Raw genomic sequence first — 26,967 nt, 5'->3', positions numbered from 1 at the left:
CCCTGTCTCCATCCCATGAACATGAAAGAAAGCTGAACTTAAATACCCCATGCCCGTGAAGAACGTTGATTTCTTATTTTCCCATCCACAAACCAATTCTCTTGTGGTGGAGGCAGCAACACATAGAACAAAGCAGCCACAATACCGGCCCACTCCACAAGACAAGGACCTCAAATGCCTTCACCTCCTGGTCCGCAAGGTTTATACCTCTTCCACTCTACAATTTAGAATTGCAAATTATTCCACCCTCCTCGCAAGCTATGACTATGACAACTACAACAAGCTCTTTGATTTTGCCTCCAATATCCCAGAGGACAGGAGAACAGACTTTAAGTCAGTCCTCATCGAAGGTCAGTTGGTGTCTAGGATGGCACTACAAGTCTCCATGGGCATGGCGGACACAGCAGCCGGCACCAGTGCCACTGCAGTGGTGATGCGCCAGTTTTCCTGGCTGTCTACATCTGGTATCCCCAAAGATCTGCAAACCAAAGTGGAGAATCTTCCCTTTGACAAAGACAAACTCTTTTCCAAAAAAACCCCGATGAAGTCCTTCACACTATGAAAGACTCATGGGCCACTTTGCGCACACTGGGCATATAACCATCCCTCCCCAGGAGACAATGGTATCAACCTTATCAGAGACCCAGGGCACAATAATATCACCGAGCCCAGTCCAGACCGTATGATACTGGGAGAAACCGCAACAGACCTCCTAGGCGTAGGCAAAACCATGCGCAACCAACTACTTCCTACTCATCGGGAAACAAACAACAATTTGGAAGTGCTGTTCGGGGGTCTGCGTGACCATCCCTTGACTCTGCTGCCTATTTGCCCATTTGGCCACCGCCTCCAGGCTTTCTAACATGTCTGGCAACAGGTCACACAGGACCACTGAGTCCTGGAAATCAGTCAGGTTACTCCATCCCTTTCCTATCTTCCCCGCCCACCTTTCCCTGTCCCTCTTCAGGGACCCCTCTCACAAGCACCTCCTCCCTGTAGAGATGGCTCATCTTCTCCACCTAGGTGCAGTGGAACATGTACCAACGCAACATTGGGGAGAAGGGTTCTACTCCCACTACTTTCTGACCCAAAAGAAGGGAGGGGGGTGGAGACCTATACTGGACCTATGCCAACTGAACACATTTGTACATGTACAAAAATTCAAGATGGTCACATTAGGCACAATAATACCCGCCCTGGAACAAGGGGACTGGTTCACAGCCCTCGACCTACAAGACACCTATTTCCATATATCCATTCATCCAGCACACAGACGCTTCCTGCGATTCACACTCATACACAATCACTTTCAATACAGTGTACTTCCATTCAATCTCTCCACAGCACCGAGGATATTCTCCAAGACCCTAGCTGTAGTTGTAGCCCACCTCCGCAACCATGGGATTATACCTTTCCCCTACTTAGATGACTGCCTTATCAAAGCCTGTCCTACAAAAGCGACAAACTTTACCATCTCCCTCTTCCACAGTCTAAGCTTGCAAATAAATTTCCAAAAATCCACCCTGATACCTACACAGCAGATAGAGTTCATTGGAGCTTACCTGGACTCAATTAGAACCAGAGCCTCACTTCCACACACCAGATTCCTCACTATTACGCATCTCATACGCACAATCTCTGTTCTCCCTAGAATACAGGGACAGACCTGCCTACAGCTTCTTGGTTATATGGCAGCCACCACCTTCATGGTCAAATACGCAAGGCTGCACATGAGATGCCTTCAGGGTTGGCTCAATTCCAACTACAAACCCAGCAGACACAGTTTCTGCATAACATGACTCTGCCAGCGAACATATTGGCCTCCCTACATTGGTGGACAAAACCAGAGAACCTATGCATGGGTGTTCCCTTCCATCCGCACTCCCCAGTACTCAGGCTCACCAAGGACGCATCCCTGATAGGTTGGGGAGTGCACCTAGGCAACCACAAGGTACAGGGCCTCTGGTCCCTATCAGAGACGCATCTGCACATCAATCGTCTAGAACTCAGAGCCATCAGTACGCTTGGCTTCACTTTCTTCCCACCATAAAGAACAAGTCCATTCAAGTTCTGATGGACAATATAGCATGTATGTTCTATATCAACAGGCAGGGGGGAGCATGATCGCATTCCCTATGAACAGAAACCATCCGATTATGGAATTGGTGCATAAAACATCACATAGAAATCACTGCTTTCTACCTGCCTGGGTGTCACAACACTATTGCCGACACACTCAACAGATACTTCTCCAAAGAACACGAATGGGAATTGCATCCCGCAATACTCCGACAGCTCTTCTTCCACTGGGGCACTCCATCGATAGACCTATTTGTCACTCCTCAAAACTGCAAATGCCATCTATTTCGCTCCAGAGCGGGACTACATCTCTAGAGGTTGCGTTCCTCATTCCTTGGAACATCTCCCTGACATATGCTTTTCCACCGATATACAGGGTTCTACGCAAGATCACAGAGGACAAGGCCCGGGTCATTCTTATTGCCCCAGCTTGGCCCAGACAGACATGGTATCTTTACCTGCTACTCATGTCCATCCATCCTCCAAGGACTCTCCCTGACAGGTCAGATCTGCTGTCCCAGAACTGCGGTCGGCTTCTCCATCCGCAGCTCCGGAAACTCCATCTGACGGTGTGGTTCCTTCATGGTTTCAATCCCACAAATCAGCCTGCTCGGAACAGGTCCAATATATCCTCCTGCACAGTAGAAGGGACTCCACTTATAAGACTTACCTGCAAAAGTGGAAATGCTTCTCCATCTGGTACTTCCACAGATGCCTGACACCCCAGACTACAACCCTCCCTGATATCTTAAACTACCTTTTCGAACTAAACAGGACGGGCTTTTGCTCAGTTCTATCAGAGTACACCTTGTGGCCCTTACCACCTTCCATGACACTCTGGATGGTTATTCACTTTTTGCACACCCTGCCATGAAATGCTTCCTCACAGGCCTGCAAAATCTCTAACTTGAGATTCATTCACCAGGAGCCTACTGGAATCTAAACCTAGTTCATCACCGTCTCATGAAACCTCCTTTCCAACCCCTGGTACCTCATCCCTGCTCCACATGTCCATGAAAGTGGCTTTCTTGGTTGCCATAACATCAACGAGAAGGGTTGGTGAAATAAATGCCCTGATGGCCTACCCTCCCTACACCATTTTATCCAAAGACAAGGATACTATGTGACCCCACCCCAAATTCCTCCCCAAGGTGCAGTCTACCTTCCACCTTTACAAGCCAATACATTTACCTGTATTCTATCCCAAACCTCACATGACTCCACAGGAAGTGGTGTTACATACCCTCAACATCTGACAGGCTCTTGCATTCTATCTTGACAGAACTAAACCATTTCGTAAATCCCCTAGGCTATTTGTTTCTACTACCGAGAGATCAAAGGGTGATGCTATCTCTAAGCAAAGACTCTCCAAGTGGATCTTGGACTGCATCAGATCCTGCTACCAGATCCAGTGTTCAACCACCAGAGAATGTCATAACTCATTCTACTAGAGCAATGTCAACATCGGTTGCCTTCCTTCACAACGTACCTATTACAGACAAGGCGGCCACATGGACATCTGACCACACATTCGCCAATCATTATGCTATCACACGAGATACCATGGTAGACGCCATAGTCGGCCATATGGTACTGTCTACCGTTATCCCTGCCGCAACTCCAAAATCCCACCAACCATAGTGGGTACTGCTTCACATTTACCTGGAGTGGAGCACCCACAGGGACAGCACTTGAAGAAGAGAAAGTTACTCACCTTGCAGTAACTGAGGTTCTTCAAGATGTGTGTCCCTGTGGGTGCTCCACTCCCCACCCTCCTCCCCTCTACTTTCGAGTACTAATCAGACAACTCTACGTTGGAGAAAGAAATGAGGGGGGTCCGGGACGCGTGCGCTCAGGCAGACCCTAATGATGCTGTGAGACAGCAACTGAGTGCGTGCCTCCCGACCAAGCACTGCTACCAAAGATCTTCGATCAGTGGCACCAGGACGCACCGTCACCTGGAGTGGAGAACCCACAGGGATGCACATTTCGAAGAACCTCAGTTACTGCAAGGTGAGTAACTTTCGCTTTTGTGGACTTTCTAAGTTCTAGAGCTCTGAACCATGGTCCTGAATTATTCCTGTCTTCAAACCTTATTAAAAGGGGACTTGGTATTTGGTAATGTGTGTTGGCTTCTCCTTGACCCAGGCTGTTAAAGCAAAAAAAATTGCTGCCCCAACTGGGGGAAATTTAAGGTGGGGTGCATCTGCAAACCAGGCTGTAAGGGGGTACATGCAGATGGCCCACACCTTTACAGAAACCTATAAACAATACTGTAGGTCATTTCAGTAGCATGACATAACATCAGAAGTGGAATTTTATTATTGTGAAAGGGGGGAAGCGTTTACTTGTACAAAGACAATTGCATGAGATGTACACCTTTGGGCTAAACTAGTTTTCAGCTCTGCCAAGTAGGAGACATTAAGTTTGATTACCATTCTCCCACTCTCTTTCTCCTTGGAGTGGGAACACACAGAAAAGCAGATGTTGATCCTTTGGGAAAGGGAAAGTGAAAGCGCAGGGGTAGAACCTCCCATCAGCCAGAAGTTACATGCCCTGTTGGTCCAGTCTTCTTTGGGTAGAAAGAAGATGTCAACAATGTGACTGATAGAGAGGGAGGAAATTAAAGTGGTGGGGTGTGTGTGTGTGTATGTGTGTGTGGAAAGGCAGAAATCCTCAAATTATATAGTGTCTTTTTGGGAGGGGATGTTTTGAATATTGAATGTAAATGTGATTAGTAACTAAAGATCAGTCCTGGAGAAATGAATGATACAGCAGAACACTGGACATAAGTTCTTTAAAGCTTTTATACTTTCAAATAATTTCTGCTATAAGCTCTACTAAAATTATTGTAAAATAATTACATGAAGATTATGACATAGATAAATATAGTCATTTCTGGATTTTACATCTTTTGGCCTTTTTATTATAACTAATAACAAAAAGTTGAGAAATACAGTATAAACTAACTTTTCCTACTGTGGTAAATACTGACAGATTTAATACTGAAAAGAAGCTAGTATACAAAACTGAATCAGTTGCAAAGTTCTGGAAATAATTTCAAGTGGAAAGTACTAATTTAAATGTCCTTCTTTACTTTCTTCCAATTTGACAATTATACCAATATTCAGTTTGGTTCCATCATTTATAAATATAAATTTGTTTTCCTCTTATTTAGCCATGCAATTTTATAAGAAATACCATGCAACAATACTAAAACTATTGTTTTTTGCTATTGTTCAGTGTAAGTCAAGTAGCTGCTGCTGTTTTGAAATCTTTTGACCAGTCAGAGTTTATATCAAGCATATCTTTCCAAGAAAAATTGTGAGCAATAATTAAGTCTCCCATATAGTCCTATTCAAAGGCAGTAAACTATGAAAACAAATTTTCAGTGTAATAGATCAAAGCACCAATACATTTTGCTTTGAACCTGGATAAAGCTGCATTTCATTTTTTAAAGAATTAGTAATTACTTATGAAAGATGTATATTTTTGCAATATTTCTGGAAATGTCAGAATTTTAATTGTCATTGTTCAAAGAAGTACAATATTAAATTAATAATGTCTCCCTCATCCTCTCTGTATTACATTTTATAAATGTTTGTGTCTGTACTTTTGCTCAGCTTTTTTGTCATTCATTTTAACAGCTCAAAGAACAAAAAGACACTGAGACAAAAGTGGAAAAGAAGTTAACTGAACCACAGAAAAAGGTATGTTCATTTTACTTCCTAGATGGAGCATATACTTCAGTTAATTATATGATACTATGAAATACACCATATACACTGTACCTGTAATATATTTGCCTTATCAGACTTTTTCTACCTCCAGTGGTTACTTTCCCTACACTTCACTGATAACTAAACCAATACCATTTTGTTTAACTCTCCTCTCTTTGTTACTTTCTGCTTGTCATCCACATGGCTGTAGATAACATATCTAATTGACTCAGTCCTCTCTTCTACTCACTCTCCCTTTGTAATGAATATGGACTCACACTATTCTTAGTCATGGTAGTGAGGTTTGGTAGGAGGAACTCGCAACTAAGCATAGTTCAGTTGTTGTCCAGCTGAAATGTGGCAGCCCTAATAAAGCAATCTGAACGTAAGAACATCAGAAAACTACTCAATATGCAAAACTACTCAAGATAGTTAAGTCCCAGGCAGATTGTGAAGAGCTACAAAACGATCTCTCAAAACTGGATGACTGGACAACAAAATTGCAGATGAAATTCAGTGTTGATAAATGCAAAGTAATGCACATTGGGAAACATAATCCCAACTATATGTATAAAATGATGGGATCTAAATTAGCTGTTGCCACTCAAGAAGGAGATCTTGGAGTCATTGTGGGTACTTCTCTGAAAACATCTACTCAGTGTGCAGCGGCAGTCAAAAAAGCAAACAGAATGTTGGGCATCATTAAGAAAGGGATAGATAATAAGACAGAAAATATCATATTGCTCTATATAAATCCATGGTACGCCCACACAGAATCACAGTGTCATAGAATCACAAAATATCATCTTGAATACGGTGTGCAGATATGGTCACCCCAGCTCAAAAAAGATATACTGGAATTGGAAAAGGTTCAGAAAAGGGCAACAAAAATTATTAGGGGTATGGAATGACTTCCGTATGATGAGAGATTAATAAGACTGGGACTTTTCAGCTTGGAAAAGAGATGACTAAGGGGGGATATGATTGAGGTCTATAAAATCATGACTGGTGTGGAGAAAGTAAATAAGGAAGTGTTATTTATGCCTCATAACACAAGAACTAGGGGTCACCAAATGAAATTAATAGGCAGCAGGTTGAAAACAAACAAAAGGAAGTATTTTTTCACACAACACACAGTCAACCTGTGGAACTCTTTGCCAGAGGATGTAGTGAAGGCCAAGACTATAACAGGATTCAAAAAAGAACTAGATAAATTCATGGAGGGTAGGTCCATCAATGGCTATTAGCCAAGATGGGCAAGAAGAGTGTTCCTAGCTTGTGTTTGCCAGAATCTGGGAATGGGCAACAGGAAATGGATCACTTGATGATTATCTGTTCTGTTCATTTCCTCTCGGGCACCAGGCATTGGCCACTGTCGGAAGACAGGATATTGGACTAGATGGTCTGACCCAATATGGCCATTCTTATGTTCTTATGTTCCTAATTTGGGCCTATCACCCTGTCTAACACTTACAGGGCCTTTCTACGCTGCAGGTTACTGGGTGGCAGGTAGTTGTAAGCTAAACCATATTCCAGGACTTTTAGGGTATGTCTAAATTGTGATAAAAAACCTACAGCACCAAGTCTCAGAGGCTGGGTCAGCTGACTCAGACCAGCTGCAGCTGTGCTGTGGGTCTTTTATCACAGTGTAGATGTACCCTCCGTGTGCTTGAGCAGTTTCCACATGGGACATTACTATGTGTGCAAACTGGTGTGCTGTAGATTCATACCTTGGTTTGCCAAATTGCTGTGTAAATAGGCACTTTAAAAATAACTGAAAGAATCTAAATAATGAGATTTCTTTTTTATTATGGGTATACTCCAAATTTTCTTTATACTAATAGGAATATGCAACATTAATGATTACATCTGTCTCCCCTATTCTCTGCCTGTGGCACATAGTAGTTTAGTCTCCTGTGGGCTGTAATACCCAGATCTAATTTCAATTGTTGAGTTTAGTGTTTGAGTGCTGAGTGGTGTTGGTGACCTGTGATATACAGGAGGTCAGACTAGATGATCTGATTGTCCCCTCTGGCCTTAAATTTTATGGCTCTATGACAGGTTCAAATTTGCGCATAGCATTTGTTCCCAACTTTCAAACAATAACAATGTCCATCTTGTAAAATAAATCTATAAATCTGAGATAAATCTGTTAATTAACAGTTAAAATATATTAACTAATCTTACTACAGTGGACCTATCCATACTCAAAGCATAAGTTAAAAAATTAAGTAACTGTTGACTCTCTTGAGGTGAATATTAGGATTTATTGACCGAAGAGAAAAATACTGACCGATGTGAGGGTTTTTTGTGTTTGGGGCGGGGGGGAGGGAGGCTAAGAATATATGGGCAGATTTTTCAAGATATTTAGGCACCTAAACATGCAGACAGTGGGATTTTCAAAAGCACACCAAAAATTAGGCACCTAGGTCTATTAAAAATCTCACTATCTGCATCTTTATGTTTCTAAATACCTTGAAAAACCTGGCCCATTGTCAAGTAAATGTGATGGCTGTCAGAACCCTTAAACTTTGCAGTCCTTGCAAAGAATGATTTTTTTTTGTAACCTTTTGCATGTGTAGTTTTTATTTGGAATGAGATAAAGGGGTCACAGAATACACGACTCCACCTGTTTACACGAAGGTGTAATGAGCATGTGATGTGAGAAAATTAAATTGTTATCTAATCTTCTTGATGTTCAGGCTGTTATACTCAGCATACCCTTCTCCCTCTTTTTGTTGAGCCAATGCCAACATTTCTCCAGAAAAAAATCCTCATTCACTTTATGCATCCAGATTCCCAACCAACCTTACAAAAATAAAATTCAAGCCTGCTTTATTAATAAAACTAAAATGTAATCAAAGATTTCTGTGAAACTATTAAATCATCAGCACATTACCAGTCCTCACTGAGGGACTGTATGGCTCAGGGATTTACTATAGGGATATGGTACCACCCACCTTTAGGGTCACCAGTTTTAATTTGGTTCATGTCAGCATAGTTACTGAAAGCAGTTACTCTCTGATGACTCCCTGGTAGTCTGCATGAAATGAACTGGCGATCTCAGTCCTGATCATTGGCTGGCTCCCTTCGTTTTTCTTCCTCTTTCCATGAGGTAGACACCTTCCTGTGTAATTACAGCTAGGTGAATGTAGAGAGGGAAGGTATGGTATCTCATACATAAGTCTTGTTCACTATCTCCAGGCTGGCCATGATAATAAATCCCACATCGTACTTGTTATAAATAGAGGTACATACTGAGAAAGAAATACACATATCTTCTGGCTCTATTAATATGTTATTTTAAAAGGGGTTTTTTAGTGAAAAATGGTTAATATTTTTCTAAAAATTGACTGTCTCTCCTAAATAGGGATGGTTGGCAAGTATGACTCCATAACCTGCTAAGATTAGTAATTTGAACTATTCAACCTAACTGTAGGGAGGAAACAAAGAACCTAATCTAACAGAAGAAATCTGAAAGTAACTATGTTTAAAGTTGATGTTTTTGAACCATCTTCTGTACATCTCATTCATTTCCGCTCTTCACCAAAGAGTGTATAGTGAGTCTGACTGTATAGTGAGACTCATGCTAACTTGTTTGGCCTTTTGGACTGTAAATGAATAATACTGTTATTCAAAGTTTTGGTTTTTTAGAAAAAAATGTCTTTTTGTTTCAGCCAAACAAAATTCTTCCACTTGTGGTCTTCCTTAACGTTTCAGAGAACTTTGTTTAATATCTGCAAGAAAAAAACTAGACACCTCTTAATGAACAAAAGATTTATCTTTTGTTTCATCATGTCTAAAGACATACTGAATTTAGGATAGACAAAGGTTTTGTTTGACTAAAGTTTGCTGTAATTCTTGATCTTCCTAAAACTTCAAATAATAGCACATAGCAAGCAAGTGCTTAGAAGTTAATGTCTAAATCGATGTATTAATCACCTTAACTTTTTCGAAGCTGTATTTCTTACAACAGTTATTTGGTGTAACTTATTAATCATACTTTATATTTGGAAATCCATGGCATTTGGTGGGAACAGCACACATGGTGAGATAAACTGAAGTTGAGGCAGGTCTGAAAGGAAGGACAGAAACATTACCAGCAAACTGAAGTTTATAAAATACTTCAAAGCAGGATTTGTTGCTATTAATACATAAAATACAGTATATTGTTGAGTTTGGTGTTTGCTATCTTTAAGTATATCTCAAATAAAACATTACAAGCATGGAGGTATATCAGGTCATGAGCGAGTTGCAGTGACAGAATGCCTTTATTCAAGTATTTCTTTAATTATTATTTAGATTTCTATAATAATAAGACACCTATTCAAAGTTCTTGGTGCCCTAATACACCGTTAATCATACAATGAAACCCCAGTAGCATTACAGTAATTGTTTCAACAGGTACTCAGCCAACCTGCCACTTACAAAAACTCCTTTCCACCTTTTCATTCTGAGAAGCCTACCCTCAGCCCTCTCAGAAAATCTGATCAAATAGATGTTTTTTGCAGCATGCTCGGAAGGTCACCAAATCTGGACTATTTCAGACCAAGGGGGAGCAAGATTCAGTGTCCTGGAGCCTACAGAGAATGCCCCGTTGGCTACTCCTTCTCTTTTATAATGAGAGGGATCCAGCTCAAATGCAGGTAGTGACGACAACTGTGGCAATATGACATGGGCAGAAAGTTGATCCCTCAGGTGGGCTAGTCCCAAACCCTTTAGGATTTTATGGATTGTAACTAACACCATAAATTCTATGCAGAAAGCCCAATGGGAAACCAGTGCAGTTCCTGGAGCACTGGAGTCATGTGCACCCAGCATGATGCCTCACACAGTAAGCAAGCCATTGCATTTTGTACCAGCTTCAGTCCCAAATAGTATTAAAGCACAGCCCCATGTAGTGCATCATGCAATTGTTTAATCGTGAGGTAACAAAAGCATGAATAACAACATGGTCCACATCCAGAAAGAAAGGTTGAACATGCACACACCAGATGGTCTGAAAAAGTTAGGCCTTCATAGACTTCCAACACGGGGGGGTGGTAAGCCTTAAGATAAGATAGATGTGCATATAGACTGTTTGTGTTTAAAATCCTTTTTTGCTTTGGTCCTACTGTTTAGTGTAAACAATTGTTTGGATTGAGAAGGCTGGCTGCTCACTGTACATACCATTGGACATAAACTCCCAAAGGTGCCAAAATCAGTCAGACCTGCTAAGGTAACCACACTGGATCCACAGTTTGAAACCCAGGGCCCTTTCTAAGAGTGGGAGAATCATATGATTCACTCCAGGAGAAGTAGAGTTATGAGTCCTAACACCTGGTGTGTTCAGAGAGACCAGAGGGGTCTAGCAACTAGCCCTCTAACTGTGACATCAGCCTCCTAGCCAGATGCAGATGGCAAAAAGCTGACTATATTATTGCTGTGGTATGATCATAAAACAACAGCTAGGGGTCTAAAATTACTCCTAAATTGCAAATCCATCTAACTAAAGGCCAACATAATCCCTCAATCCAAGGGAGTCATATAACCTTTGCCATCTCCTCTGGCTTTTTCCCCCAACCCACCATTATCACCTCAGTCTTGTGTGAGTTAAGTTTCACCCAGCTCTCTTTCATCCATGATTCAGATTCATTTAGAAATTAGCTGAGGTGCTGACCTATATTGTCCAAGTGGGATCAGATAGATACATACAATAAGGTGCCATCAGCATACTGAAAGCACCAAACCCCATGGTTCCTTGCTAACCCTCCTAACTGCCTCATATACATGTTGAACAGGAGAGGAGACAGAATGATATTCTGTAGGATCCTGTGCTTGAGAGCTCTTTGGGAAGAGGAGCAACTAGCCATTGAGATCTTTCCAAGAGGAAGGATGAAGCCACTGAAGAGTAGCCCTGTCCCCTCCCACCAAGTCCACAGATTAATCAACAACACCACATAGTCAACTGTATCGAAGATGACTGATAATAATGAACAGCTGATTTTCATCCATTGCCAGGAGAAGGTTGTCATTCAGTGCAATCTCTGTGACAAAGCCATGTCTAGACTCAGACTGACAATGTTCAAGGAGATCAAAGGCATCTAGATGCTATAAGAGTTGTCTCATGACAGCCTTCTCCATAATCTTACTCAAGAAGGAAAGATTTCATACTGGTTAATAATTAAATAGATTGCCATTGTCAGGCAATGACTTCTTGAGCAAATGCTGCACTAATGCTTCCTTCAAAGCAGTAGGCAGTCTGCTCTCTCCAAGAGAGGTGTTGACAATCTCCACAATCAAGTACTTCCTCACTGGCCTTCACCAGCCAGCAAGGAGATGGATCCAAAACATAGGTTATGGAACAAAGTTCTCTCAACCCTTCCATAACTTCAATGAGCATCAGTTGCTGAAAGTCAAGCAGAGGAGATGAGGCCCTTGCTCCATCAACACTTGCTCTGCCACCATGGAAGCAGACACCCCAACCCTAATCTGATCAATCTCGTCCACAAATAACAAGCAATTTCCTCTCAGGAGGAGGGCTTCAGACCAGCTACTAAGAAGCTAAAACAGTTTGGATGTACCATACTGTCGACCACCCAAAGCAAACCTGCTGACTGAGATTTTACAGATGCTATGTTAGAGGAAGAAACTTTTTCTTTGCCGCACCCCTCCCCCCCACACACAGAGTCAAAGTAGACATTTAAAAATCTTTATGCTGCAACCAGTCAGCCACAGCATATCCACCCCAAGTGCTCCAGCCATCTTTTCTTTCACTTCATTTGTCATCTGTAAACTCATGGTGACCTGTGAGAATGATGCCAAAGGATCACCCCACCAATGGTGGAGGAAAAAAGATTATTATAATGCCTACCACGTCATCAAGAGCATGTTCTGTTGGAGCAGCAAGATTTTTTCCTCGGAGCTCTCTGGAACTTTTCTAGTTCCATTAATCTCCAGGGGTGGACCATTAAAAGAAGTTTCTCATCCTGATATGGGAGTTGAGCCCCAACGTATTGGAGGTAATGGTCAGCCATGCCATAGGTTTAAAATCCAACACCTAATTTCCAATACCAATGTAAAAATCACGTCCAAAGTCTGGCCAACTATGCCTAAGAGTATCCTTTTATACTTTCCCACAAAATCATTGCTGCCATCTTGAAAAAAACTTTGAATCTGATACTGCATTCCTTGTGAATTCAAAACTACCACTGAAATCACTGAGGGTTGAAGTCAGTGGGAATTTTGCATGTGCTATGAATGCAGTATCTGGCCCTTTGCAGGCCTGTGTTCAGAAGCATCACGTATAATATGTTTCAGAGTAGCAGCTGTGTTAGTCTGTATCTGCAAAAAGAAAAGGAGTACTTGTGGCACCTTAGAGACTAACAAATTTATTTGAGCATAAGCTTTCATGAGCTACAGCTCACTTCATCGGATGCAAGTGAGCTGTAGCTCACGAAAGCTTATGCTCAAATAAATGTGTTAGTCTCTAAGGTGCCACAAGTACTCCTTTTCTTTTTATGTATAGTATGATCTGTGAGTTCTCTTGCCTAGGACTTCTCTTTCCAGGATGGAGTGAGTAAATTTCCTGCTCTGGACATGGGGATTTATTGACCTTGTCTCCTCTCTCCTCCCTCTTAGGGCTTCTCTACACTTATCAGTGGATCTATGTGTGGCAATCGATGCATTGGCGGTCAATTTAGCAGGCTAGTGAAGACCCTCTAAATAGACCGCAGATCGCTCTCCTGTCAACTCATGTACTCCACCTGAATGAGAGGTGCAAGGGGAGTCGATGGGAGAGCATCTCCCTTTGACATAGCATAGTGTGGACCCCACAGTAAGTAGATCTAAGTACGTTGACTTCAGCTACGTTATTCATGTAGCTGACGTTGCGTAACTTAGATCAATCTCCCCCCGCAGTGTAGACAAGGCCATGGAGGAAGATCGAAAGGCTGCTAGAGGGGATCACAGTGGAGGACACTTAGCTCTACAGACAACTGTGAGTGACAGTAGAAAGCTCATCACTCAGGTCTAGGTTCGTAGTAATAGGCCTGCTAAACTCTCCAGCACACTCCCCTTCTTTCCCCTCTCCTACACCATATTTTTGGGATGGGAGCATTTCTCCCTCTATTCCCCAGACTGACCAAACTTCCAGCCTCTGCTGGACTTGTGTCCTGATGATGATGTACAAATCTAAGGCCAGGCCTACATGAGAAGCTTTGCTGGTGTAGTAGTATTGTGGGGGTTTTTTGTGTGTGGGACAGTTCTGTATTGCCAGAAGCCCTACCGTCGATAATTATACTGACAAACAAGTGCTTCTGCCAGAACAGCGTATCTTTATCGGGGAACTGCTTTAAGCTCTATCAATAAAAGCACTCGTTTGCCAATGTAAGCTGTAGCTACACTAGGAGGATTTGTCAGTATATTGGTATAGCTATACCAGCAAACCTTTTCCAGTATCGTCCAGGCTTGTCTGAGCAGGGGCCGGGCTTCAGGCTGGAAAAAAAAAAAAAGATGGCCAGTTGTGGCGAGGGGGGTCTAAAATGTTTAAAAATAGTATTTAAAAAAAATCAAGACTTTCTACTTGCTCACCGTAATCTTCACTTTTATGAAAAGTGACATTGGTGAATAGAACTGTACTTTAAGATTTCATCTTTCATCCTGTTAAAATTAGAACCTTTTAAAATGACCATTTCAGTTTCCCTTTAGTCCCATATAATGTCAAATATTCTGTTGTCATCAGTGGTCCTCTGAAGTGTGTAGTTTTCTCTCAGTTCATTTAGTATTTTCTCATAGTTCACTAAAGTTAAGTTTGTTCTGAATTTTCCTGTTCATTTTTGTGTTTGAAAAAGCATTATCTATGGAATCATTGCTAAGACCCTACTGTGTGTGAATATCCAGCCTATGTCAAGATAGTTGAAAGAGCTCATTATTACAATCATTCCCCTAGTACCATCAGGCCTATTTTCATTACTCTTTGCCCAGGTTTGGTGGGCTGCAGCAGCCTCTACCAAGGAGTCCTTTGTTCTATCTGTTCTTTCTAGTTGTATACTTAGTGTTTTGTCTCTCCGTGTTTCTGCTCTGCCTTCTTTTATCCTTGCTTGTGTGGTGTTGACAAATGCAATGCTGTTCCACCACCTCATCTACTATTTGCTTTATTTCTAGAGCAGGGGCAGGGCTTGCGGTGGTTGTAGCCACTCCAAAATTTGTCTTAGCCCCTCTGTAGCCACCCCTCCCAGATCTGGGCACCCGGCCAGCAGCTGCTGCTCTCTTGCCACCCAGCTCCTGCCACCGAATCAGTCTCCCCTTCTTTGGGAAGTTGATCCATGGCTGGCAGGGCACGGGGGGAGCTTGCCTGATGCTTGAGGTGGCTGTGTCCAAGTGAGTCTCAGCTGGCGTGGGGGACATGGAGCCTGTCTATGCTGGTGCCTCTGATTCAGGAGTGGGAGCTGCAGCTCCTGCTGTACTGATCAAGTGTTCAGGCTCCTGAGTGCTCAGCTTACAGAGACATCACGCTGACACACTCAGGCACAGTACACACACAGTCTTATACACACACTCCCCCAATACACACACATTCTGTCACACATACACACACACAGTATCCCCCCCACACACACACTGTCTCACACGCACATTCTCCCAACACACAGTCTCACACACACATTCCCCCAACAGACACACTCTCTCTCACATACACACACACTGTATCCCATACACACCCCTAACACACACACACTCTCATACACAAACACAGTCTCTCTCACATACTTGCCCCAACACCCACACTTCTCTTTCACAGACTCCCCGAAACACACACACACACTCTCTCTCTCTCACACACACTCCCACACACACAGTCTGTGTCATACACGCACAGTCTTCCTCACACACTCCCCAACACACACACACGCACGCATTCTCCCTCACACTCCCCCCAACACGCATACTTTCTGTTACACACACTTGTATTATTATTATAGTTATTATTTTATTTATTTCCAGAAGTCTGTATTTATTTATTGTTATTATTGTTATTATTAGCATTATAAGTTTGTTTATTTATTTATTGGCTTAGGTTTTTTTCCTATTGATTTTCTGTGAATAAATGTTGCCCCAGTGTGTTACCATAGATGAAGTTTAAAACCGATCTGTCAGTATATATTTTTATTCTCCTTTTGAGGATAACATAGATAAAACACACATTTAAGTGCGTATCGTTTGGGAGTAAAAAAGCATGTGTGCCCACAAGATGTATACCGCAGCCCGTCCCTGCAATTTTCTGACTAGCCCACCTCAGCCTCCTCACCAGGAAGAGGATGGAGCCGCCGCTGTTCTAGAGTTATATTCATAGTAGTTGTCATTCCACCATGTTTCCATTAGTCCTGGTGATGTCAAGGAACTATGACGTGATCGGAATAACAGAGACTTGGTGGGATAACTCACATGACTGGAGTACTGTCATGGATGGTTATAAACTGTTCAGGAAGGACAGGCAGGGCAGAAAAGGTGGGGGAGTAGCACTGTATGTAAGGGAGCAGTATGACTGCTCAGAGCTCCGGTATGAAACTGCAGAAAAACCTGAGTGTCTCTGGATTAAGTTTAGAAGTGTGTGCAACAAGAGTGATGTAGTGGTGGGAGTCTGCTATAGACCACCGGACCAGGGGGATGAGGTGGATGAGGCTTTCTTCCGGCAGCTCACGGAAGCTACTAGATCGCATGCCCTGATTCTCATGGGTGACTTTAATTTTCCTGATATCTGCTGGGAGAGCAATACAGCGGTGCATAGACAATCCAGGAAGTTTTTGGAAAGCGTAGGGGTCAATTTCCTGGCGCAAGTGCTAGAGGAGCCAACTAGGGGGGGCGCTTTTCTTGACCTGCTGCTCACAAATCGGGTAGAATTAGTGGGGGAAGCAAAAGTGGATGGGAATCTGGGAGGCAGTGACCATGAGTTGGTTGAGTTCAGGATCCTGACGCAGGGAAGAAAGGTAAGCAGCAGGATACGGACCCTGGACTTCAGGAAAGCAGACTTCGACTCCCTCAGGGAACGGATGGCCAGGATCCCCTGGGGGACTAACTTGAAGGGGAAAGGAGTCCAGGAGAGCTGGCTGTATTTCAAGGAATCCCTGTTGAGGTTACAGGGACAAACCATCCCGATGAGTCGAAAGAATAGTAAATATGGCAGGCGACCAGCTTGGCTTAATGGTGAAATCCTAGCGGATCTTAAACATAAAAAAGAAGCTTACAAGAAGTGGAAGGTTGGACATATGACCAGGGAAGAGTATAAAAATATTGCTCGGGCATGTAGGAATGTTATCAGGAGGGCCAAATCGCACCTGGAGCTGCGGCTAGCCAGAGATGTCAAGAGTAACAAGAAGGGTTTCTTCAGGTATGTTGGCAACAAGAAGAAAGCCAAGGAATGTGTGGGCCCCTTACTGAATGAGGGAGGCAACCTAGTGACAGAGGATGTGGAAAAAGCTAATGTACTCAATGCTTTTTTTGCCTCTGTTTTCACTAACAAGGTCAGCTCCCAGACTGCTGCGCTGGGCATCACAAAATGCAGAAGAGATGGCCAGCCCTCTGTGGAGATAGAGGTGGTTAGGGACTATTTAGAAAAGCTGGACGTGCACAAGTCCATGGGGCCGGACGAGTTGCATACGAGAGTGCTGAAGGAATTGGCGGCTGTGATTGCAGAGCCACTGGCCATTATCTTTGAAAACTCGTGGCGAACCGGGGAAGTCCCGGATGACTGGAAAAAGGCTAATGTAGTGCCAATCTTTAAAAAAGGGAAGAAGGAGGATCCTGGGAACTACAGGCCAGTCAGCCTCACCTCAGTCCCTGGAAAAATCATGGAGCAGGTCCTCAAAGAATCAATCCTGAAGCACTTGCATGAGAGGAAAGTGATCAGGAACAGCCAGCATGGATTCACCAAGGGAAGGTCATGCCTGACTAATCTAATCGCCTTTTATGATGAGATTACTGGTTCTGTGGATGAAGGGAAAGCAGTGGATGTATTGTTTCTTGACTTTAGCAAAGCTTTTGACACGGTCTCCCATAGTATTCTTGTCACCAAGTTAAGGAAGTATGGGCTGGATGAATGCACTATAAGGTGGGTAGAAAGCTGGCTAGATTGTCGGGCTCAACGGGTAGTGATCAATGGCTCCATGTCTAGTTGGCAGCCGGTATCAAGTGGAGTGCCCCAAGGGTCGGTCCTGGGGCCGGTTTTATTCAATATCTTCATAAATGATCTGGAGGATGGTGTGGATTGCACTCTCAGCAAATTTGCGGATGATACTAAACTGGGAGGAGTGGTAGATACGCTGGAGGGGAGGGATAGGATACAGAAGGACCTAGACCAATTGGAAGATTGGGCCAAAAGGAATCTGATGAGGTTCAATAAGGATAAGTGCAGGGTCCTGCACTTAGGACGGAAGAACCCAATGCACAGCTACAGACGAGGGACCGAATGGCTAGGCAGCAGTTCTGCGGAAAAGGACCTAGGGGTGACAGTGGACGAGAAGCTGGATATGAGTCAGCAGTGTGCCCTTGTTGCCAAGAAGGCCAATGGCATTTTGGGATGTATAAGTAGGGGCATAGCGAGCAGATCGAGGGACGTGATCGTTCCCCTCTATTCGACATTGGTGAGGCCTCATCTGGAGTACTGTGTCCAGTTTTGGGCCCCACACTTCAAGAAGGATGTGGATAAATTGGAGAGAGTCCAGCGAAGGGCAACAAAAATGATTAGGGGACTGGAACACATGACTTATGAGGAGAGGCTGAGGGAGCTGGGATTGTTTAGCCTGCAGAAGAGAAGAATGAGGGAGGATTTGATAGCTGCTTTCAGCTACCTGAAAGGGGGTTCCAAAGAGGATGGTTCTAGACTGTTCTCAATGGTAGCAGATGACAGAACGAGGAGTAATGGTCTCAAGTTGCAGTGGGGGAGGTTTAGATTGGATATTAGGAAAAACTTTTTCACTAAGAGGGTGGTGAAACACTGGAATGAGTTACCTAGGGAGGTGGTAGAATCTCCTTCCTTAGAGGTTTTTAAGGTCAGGCTTGACAAAGCCCTGGCTGGGATGATTTAACTGGGAATTGGTCCTGCTTTGAGCAGGGGGTTGGACTAGATGACCTTCTGGGGTCCCTTCCAACCCTGATATTCTATGATTCTATGATTCTCAGGCTGTACTCCTGCTGATTACATATTAATGAATTCCTGTAGCCCTTCATCTGGCTATCATTCAGAACAGAGTAAGAACCCCAAATTTTAATTTACTGAATTAAAAATTGATCCCCCTTAGGGCTGTATTGTAAGTGACCCTTGAGTAACTGTATAAGAGAAGTTTCAGAGTAACAGCCGTGTTAGTCTGTATTCACAAAAAGAAAAGGAGTACTTGTGGCACCTTAATGACTAACCAATTTATTTGAGCGTGAGCTTTCGTGAGCTACAGCTCACTTCATCGGATGATCCAATGAAGTGAGCTGTAGCTCACGAAAGCTCACGCTCAAATAAATTGGTTAGTCTCTAAGGTGCCACAAGTACTCCTTTTCTTTTTGTATAAGAGAAGGGAGGATGCATGAATTCTCCACCCCCGTATACTCCACACAAGGGCTGGGCAGTTACCGTCTCTGCACTTCACTGAACAAGCCTATAGGCCAAGAAGAAGGCAGGTCCATGGCCCTGACCCCTCCTCACTGGCCTCATATATAAGAGAGGCTCTTAACTGCTCCCAGGTCACTGCATTCAAGATGCAGTCTGCCCTTTCATGAATAAAACAGTAAGCAGCAGTATCTGAGGTTTTCTGTTTGGTTAGTTTTTGAGGTGGGGTGTAGGCTATACACTATAGTACATTCAATAAATTTAAAGAAAACAGACTACAATTAATGTTAAACACACACAATATTAGCTCACATTTTGCTCAGTGTTTATATTGTAACACCGATTTAGATGAATAATTTGTTCTGTAGATAGAGCACTGGACACCTGCATTCATTTAAGAGGTTTTCTAAAGATTTATGTGTGTATATAGAGGGATTATATTTACACAAGAAAATCTGCTTTGTTATTGAGGAAGATACTGAAAATAATAGGATATCTGTGTTACAGTGATACCTTCTAGGCTAATTACTTTTACTGAAAATCATGTACTGCACTGACTGGTAATGAATATAAGGAATAGCATTATTATGGAAGCATAAGTCAGAGATGGAAAGACTTGTTAGATCATTCATCTTCCTTGCTAATGCAAGATTTTTCCCTACAGAATATTTTCTAATGTTTTGTCCATTTAGGACAGAACTCATACTCAGAAATATGGTGATGGGTGTGATACAAGAAACTGAACAGAGTAGAATAAATGTCTCCAGCAATGGGGCTTCCTCCTATTCCCCTGAGAGACTATTTCAATGCCTAATGCTTCTCACTCTCAGTAAAATTTCCTTCTATTCACCCAACATTTTCCTTTTCATCCCATAACTCCTAATTACACCCTAATACTGCCCTGAATAGTTGCCCGATCTCCTTCATGTTTGTACTCTTCAAGTATTGTACACTAGTATCCTATAGCGCTGTAGTCATGTAATTTTTAGCTTTTAATCCTTCCTGATAAATTATTTCCCTCACTACCTCCTTCATACATTTTTTTTTTGTTTCTATTTGCTGGATTCCCTCATGTTCGTCAGATCTTGCTGATCCTAAAGAGACAAGAAATGAATGTGGTATTCTATGTGTGATCTCACCTGAATTTATCACAGAGCCATTTTTGATACCTATCATATTGGAAGTCAGTTGAAGCTGTAGGTACATAACATGCCTGAAGATCGGGCCACTTTTATTATGACAGGTGTTGGTCCTTTGCCAGAATTATTGGGGTATATCTCACTTAATTATTTCCCTGCCATTTGTAGGGGCCTTGGACATTGTTGTACCTCAGTCCTTCCTATTCTCTGTTTGTGGCACATAATAGTCTAGTCTTCTGTGGGCTGTCAGACTTCGGTTTAATTTTAGTTGTTGGGCTAATGTGTGGGTGCTAGGTGGTGTGGGTGGCCTGCAATATGCAGAAGGTCAGACTAGATGATCTGATGGTCCCTTGTGGCCTTAAACACCATGACTGCATTAGGCTCCTAAATCCACATTTAAGTTTCTAAATTTTAGGAACCCAGGTTTAAAAATGTTGGTCAGAATAAGCATAATATTCTTCAAGGCTGTCATGAGAAAAGACTCTATTGGGGGAAAGGGAGTCATTTCTGAAATTCTCAAAATGGGGAGACTCCAACCCAGATCACTATTGCTGGTATTTATGGTACTATTCTATGTAAGTTAAAAAGTAGACCTGTTCCTCTAAAGCTCTCTGACATACAGGATATAGTTGAAGACAATGCCAACTATCTTCTAGCCCTGGTGGCTGTTCAGGCAGCAGTTCAAGTGAATCCTTGAATCTTTTAAAGGATTGGAGAGCTTCTCTAGACTGAAAACTGGTCATGTTTTAAAAGCTAATATTTTTTAACCAACAGTTTTAAACAGGACTTTGCAACTAGTGTAGACAGAGCAAGTCATGTTTAAAGCCTTGCTTTTTTAGGAGGAAAATAATCCAAGTTTTGTAAGCCCTTTGGGGCAGAGACTGTCTTGTTGTTCAGTGTTTGTACAGCACCTAGCACAATGGAGTGCTGGTCAAGACTAGGGTTCCTTAGTGCTACAATAATTCAAAGAGTTATTAATAATAATAGTTTCTTTTGTGTTACAAGAAAACTCGGGTTGCAGCATGCTCTTTCTTGTCTTTTCTTCTTCTCACCTTCTTGTAGGTTACATCTAACACCTAAAAGCTAGGTTTATTGCTGCAGTAAGTAGAACAAGAGTGATGTCTGTCTGTCTCTCTGTCTGTGTAAAACTTCAGTTACTGAACCTTACAATACCTTTGGTCACACTTCAGTTGCTAAAGGTTGTGGGGTTTGTGACTATTTACCTGAAATATATGAAATTTCTTTCCTGAAACAGGAGTGTGATAGTAACCGGCAGGTTGATATGCAGTGTTCTTATACCGTCCTGTTGTGGAAGAGCAGGAATTTTTTTTGTTTTTTGTTCCTGATAAGTCAAATTCCCTTATTGGAGTTAAATCTTGTGACCCTTGTCAGTGGGCATTTAGATTTCCAGGAGAAGATAGACTTTATTAGCAAGCTTTAGAGGAAGGTTCAGTGTCTCCATATGTTGCCTACAGTACTGAGATATTGTAACAATACTAAACTGATAGCTATGAATGACTTTCTCCGCTAAATACTGAGGGAGCACAGATGGAAAACAGCTATCAAAATAAACATGTTTTAATAAAATCTGGTATTTCTGAAAACAGTTTTATACATGTGAAGCAATATGCCCTCACAATTCTAACTACATAAAGGTTTGTATAAATAGACAAATGTATAGAGATATGTGTTCCCAATACTTCTCTGTTGATACAGAGAAAGGATTTCCCATAAAACATATGGCCCTTGTGCTGTTCATATAAACCTATATTGCCTGGATCCTAATGCCCTCAAGCAAGGGTCTGACCCACTTGTGAGCAAGTATCATGTTATCATAAGATGGTCATGTGCCTAGGCTATCCAAAGACCAGATGTGTGCCAAGTGTGGTTGTTGAGAGCTCCCAGTGAAGAATATTCAAATGACTTATGGTTAAGGGATATGCCATCACTAATCCTTCTCTGAGCATTAATAAAAAACAAACAAAAAACAACACCTTGAAGGCACCTGAGAGCTTTTGGGCCACACTAACTGAGTAGAATGAAGAAGATAATGGCAAGATGGTCATTTAGAACTTTCAAACTGCTAGCCAATGTTTAGTTGAATCTATCAGTAGGGGAGCAGAAACTTGTATTAGTTTCAGCCTCACTAAGGTGTGCATAACGTTTAGCTAGTCTTTTTGGAATGAGGGATGTGTCTGACAATAATAAATAATTATAAATTTATGACTTTTGGGAAACTAAATGAGAAGGCAATAATACTGCAAATGGTTGCATTAAATGCCAATGCTTCTTAGAATAATTGTCAGTCTTGTCTGTAATGCAACATAATTTCTTTCTTATTTCTGTCAGATGTATTTAAAGTTAAATGTTGTTAAATACAATTTGAATTTTCCAAGCAGCAGTCTATACCCTTGAGTTCCAACAATGCAATCATCACCTTTTTGGTCCAACTGGATTTTGGCCCAACCCTTCCAGAGTTACCATTATTCTTTAGTCATCCAGAGGGATCCTTGGAGAGGGGAACGGATTTCACACACCATTCAAAACTCATACTTCTGACCAGTTTAGTATTGGTTTTCACATGTTTCAGAGAGGTTCACTGCAATCATCTTTGGCCAAAAGGAGAGTGGCTATGATGCAGAGATTTGAAGGTAAAGACTTAAGTGGACAAATAAGGTCAGGAGTAGAGTTGGTCATAAATTTTTCGATGAAACAGAGTATCATTGGAAAATGCCAGTTTGTTGAACTCAAAATGTTTTGCAATAGCATCTTGGGTTTGATGAATTTTTGGTGAATCAAAGGCTGGGTTATGATGGAACCTTCATGAAACCCTGCCAGCTCATCAAGCTGCTAGATCTTCCAGGATCTGTGGCTCTGAGGCAGCCTAAAGGCCAGAAATCCCAGTCTTCCAGGGTCTGCAACTCTGTAGCAGGCAGCCACGCCAGAGCTTCCAGACTCCATGCCATGGAACTTGGGAGGCATGGGAGCTCCGACTTTAACATGGACTCAGCTCCCAACCCTGCAAAAGGGAGTCAGGAAGTGCTGAGAGCCCAAGTTAATCTGGGGATCTAAGGACTTACAATGCTTCCTGCCATGAATCTAGGACCCTGGAAGTCCTGGAATAAGCTCCCAGGATCTGTAGTTCCCAGGCATCCCTGCTTTGCGGACTGCCCTGGGCAAGAAGTCCAGGGCTTCCAACTCTTGGGCAAGCAGCCATGAAACTGACAATAATATCAGTTTTACTCAGCAGGTGCAGGTAGGGTGACCAGATGTCCTGATTTTATAGGGACAGTCCCGATATTTGTGGCTTTTTCTTATATAGGTGCCTATTACCCTTGCTATCTGGTCACCCTAGGTGCAGGGAACAGACTTCCTATTGGAAAGACCATGTGTCATTGTTTCCGAAAAGATATTTTTCAGGATTTCCAGGTCACAGGAAATTTTTAAATTTGTTTTGATTAATTCTGATTCAGAACAAAACTAAATTTCAAAAAAGTTAAATTTCCTGTGAACCGAAAATCCCACATGTCTGCCAGCTCTAATCAGGAGAGATAACATCAAAACACCAGAAGGGATAGATGACCACATAAGATAGGTGGTTATGAATTAAAATATGGGAAAGGAGGGAACAGATCACTTTAAAAGAGAACTGTGAGAAGTTCGAGTAATTTATAAGGTCAGAATTTCCTAGCAAGTCGTGTTCTTTGGTACTGCATGTAAACTTTATCTATGTTTTTGCCTTTCTTTCCCCCCATGATAGTTGTTGGTGTGCTTCAGTTCTTTGAGTGCCATAATGAGCTGGAATTCTACAATGCCCACCAGTTCCTCAAGGTGCCCTTCTGGTAACTGGAGATTATCAGGATATGGAGATTCTCTGGCTATGCCCCTTTTTTTCCCAGCCATGCCTTCCTAGTGCAGCGGCTGGGAAGGGAATTGCTGTAGGAACTTTTACAATGGCTTTACTCCAAATGATGAGGATTCATCTGTAGAAAACCTCTGGGGAGGGGGAGCAAATCTAATGGCTTTATAACTGCCTTACACCACTATAGCATGTCCCAAGATCTGGCCCAATGTGTATAAAGTTAGGGTAAGCCCGATTCTCCTGTCACAGATTTCTCATTTTCCCCAGTGCAGCTTCATTGAAATTAAGGGAGTTACACCAGTGTAAAATCAATGTGGGAGAGAATTAGGACCTGTGACTGGTATGCTGTCATTTTTATAATATTATAATTAATCTTTACAATGAATTTAATTTGCAGTTTTCACAGGATGTGGATTAAACTGCTTGTCTTTATTTAAAAAGGTCTGATACGGCAATGTATCTTCACCTCCAACTATCCTTTAACTGTCTGGTGTTTTCCCCTATCAGTGAACTGGCCACATAGAGATCAGAATGTGTCCTCCAGAGAAAGTGGAATGTGTCAGCAGCTGAAAAAACAAATGGCTGGCTTTAAGTGGAGAGGGCCAGCATTCAATACAATATGCTTCAGCAAAGTTGAAAGTTCAGTTGAAATAGGACAGATAATATAGTCAGTGGACCAGATTCATCTCTAGTGTAGACTTCAATAGAGATATAACAGGGATAAATTTAGCCCCTTAGAATTTTTTTAAAACAATATCGCCTTTGTTTTGCCAGATTTACACTTAGTAAAATGTTTAATTTGCAGATATAATACTAATAAATATAAATTTTGCTAAGTGTGTGTGAGAGTGGAATCACTGAGGTAACTTAATTTGGGCATATTTTATTATTTTGAAACACCCGGTGGTATTGTCCTTATTTGAAGTACAGTAGCTGAAGTAATTATTATGCTACAATGTCATTTTCCTAACTTGTTTTCTTAACTCCTGTGGATTAAAATGACCATAAGAGTAAAACTGTTTTTCCTAGTGTACATAATCACCACTGATTCTTTGATTGTCAGATTCCATCATTGCAAGAAAAAGATACAAAAAAAATGAAGGAGAAAGTGAAAAGTGGAAGTGAAATTACAGTGCCTTATGAGAGCAGAGAATCACAAAAGGGATATCACAAGCAGCAACAGAAGAAGAGTCCTAGTTACAAGGTGTTGTTTTTATTATTAAAATCCAACAAGTTCTCTGTAAATATTTTATGTAGATTTCTTGTCCTTTGATACCAGTCTATGGACTATTCAGAACCATTGCTTGTTAAACTTTTAGTTACTATGGTAAAAATAATAATTTTCATTTCTATAGTGACTTTCATTCAAGGATTTTGCACCACTTTACAGACATTCATTAATCTCCTGTGAGAGAAGTATGATTATATTTGTACTACAGATGGAAAAAATGAGGCACAGAAGGGCTAAGGTCCAAGTTACACAAAGAATCAGTAACAGAGCTGAGAACCATGAATTCAGTTCTATGTTCTAATCACTAGACTGTATGCTCTCTGCCAAAAGGCATGGATGGTCCTTGCCCATAAGAATTTATAATCAAAGGTCTTGATCCTGCTTCCATTCAAGGCAATAGAAATTTTGCCATTGATATCAGTAGGATTGGCCTTAGACAAATATGATATGCATGACAAAAGTTACGCTTTACTTGTCTGTGCTGCCATCTTTATTAGATAGCCGTCCAAAAAGCTGTGAAATTGTAATGATTCTCAGTCACTCCAGACCTGGATTGGCTTTGAAACAATGACTAGAGTTATAAAGTTTTGTACTATGGTTATTAATTCCTTTAAACACCTAGTTTCCATACCGTAACAGCCAAAACTAGAAGTGTCAATACCAACAGTAAAACTTTGTATTTTTTTGTACATTAAGCATAGAAAATAAATAATACATTACTTAACTTTTTGCAATATATTTTGCACCTGAGAAGGAAGCAGAAAAAAGAGCATTACTTGCTGAAATTGAGAAGCTGAAGGTATTGGAAGGTCAAGAGAAGCAACACATACAAAGGTATCGGCCAGAATTTTTAAGACATTCATTTAACTCTATAAATATTTTAACATTTTGTGGGTTTTTTTATTTCAGTCTTAAAAACGAAGTTGAACAAATTAACCGAAGCTGGGCAAAGAAATTCCAAATTCTAAAGAAAAGGTATAGTGGTAGTATAATATTGACCATATTCATAGAAATAAATCATGTCTATAATTTTGCAAACTATATAAGGAAATATTAAGGGTATAGATATTTTCTAGATACAATATTACTACATAATGCAATGACTCAAACATTTCCCTAGCTTGGTGTAGTATGAAATGAGCAGAATCTGATCATAAGAAATGAGTCACTGGTTGGATAGTATACTGTTGATCTGGTTGTAGTACTAATACACTCTTCAGAGGCAGGCACAATTTTATGATTAGTTTAACATTTATCAAGACTGTGGAAAAAACATTGAAAATGTAATAATATATCTTTTTTTCTATCTTTAAAGTTGTTGCCATTAAAATCCCAACATTTACCACCGGTTCTCCCACTAC

General features: G+C 41.6%; 1 protein-coding gene across 5 annotated transcripts in view; it reads left to right on the top strand.

Annotated features, from left to right (window-relative positions):
* Window positions 1–26,967, top strand: part of LOC311516207 (uncharacterized protein C10orf67 homolog, mitochondrial) — a 145,450-nt gene that overhangs the window by 61,771 nt on the left and 56,712 nt on the right. For 4 of the 5 annotated variants that reach the window (XM_084620036.1, XM_084620033.1, XM_084620037.1 and 1 more), the window contains 3 exons: window positions 5,727–5,789; window positions 25,439–25,579; window positions 26,361–26,581. In XM_084620036.1, the coding sequence (XP_084476162.1) occupies window positions 5,727–5,789; window positions 25,439–25,579; window positions 26,361–26,581 (425 nt within the window). The remainder of the gene's footprint in view (window positions 1–5,726; window positions 5,790–25,438; window positions 25,580–26,360; window positions 26,582–26,967) is intronic. The other variant, XM_084620035.1, reaches the window with a different exon arrangement.

This window comes from Lepidochelys olivacea (genome assembly GCF_965140295.1).
Source record: "Lepidochelys olivacea isolate rLepOli2 genome assembly, chromosome: 2".
Classification (NCBI taxonomy): domain Eukaryota; kingdom Metazoa; phylum Chordata; order Testudines; family Cheloniidae; genus Lepidochelys; species Lepidochelys olivacea.
This window is presented reverse-complemented; position numbering and strand designations above follow the sequence as displayed.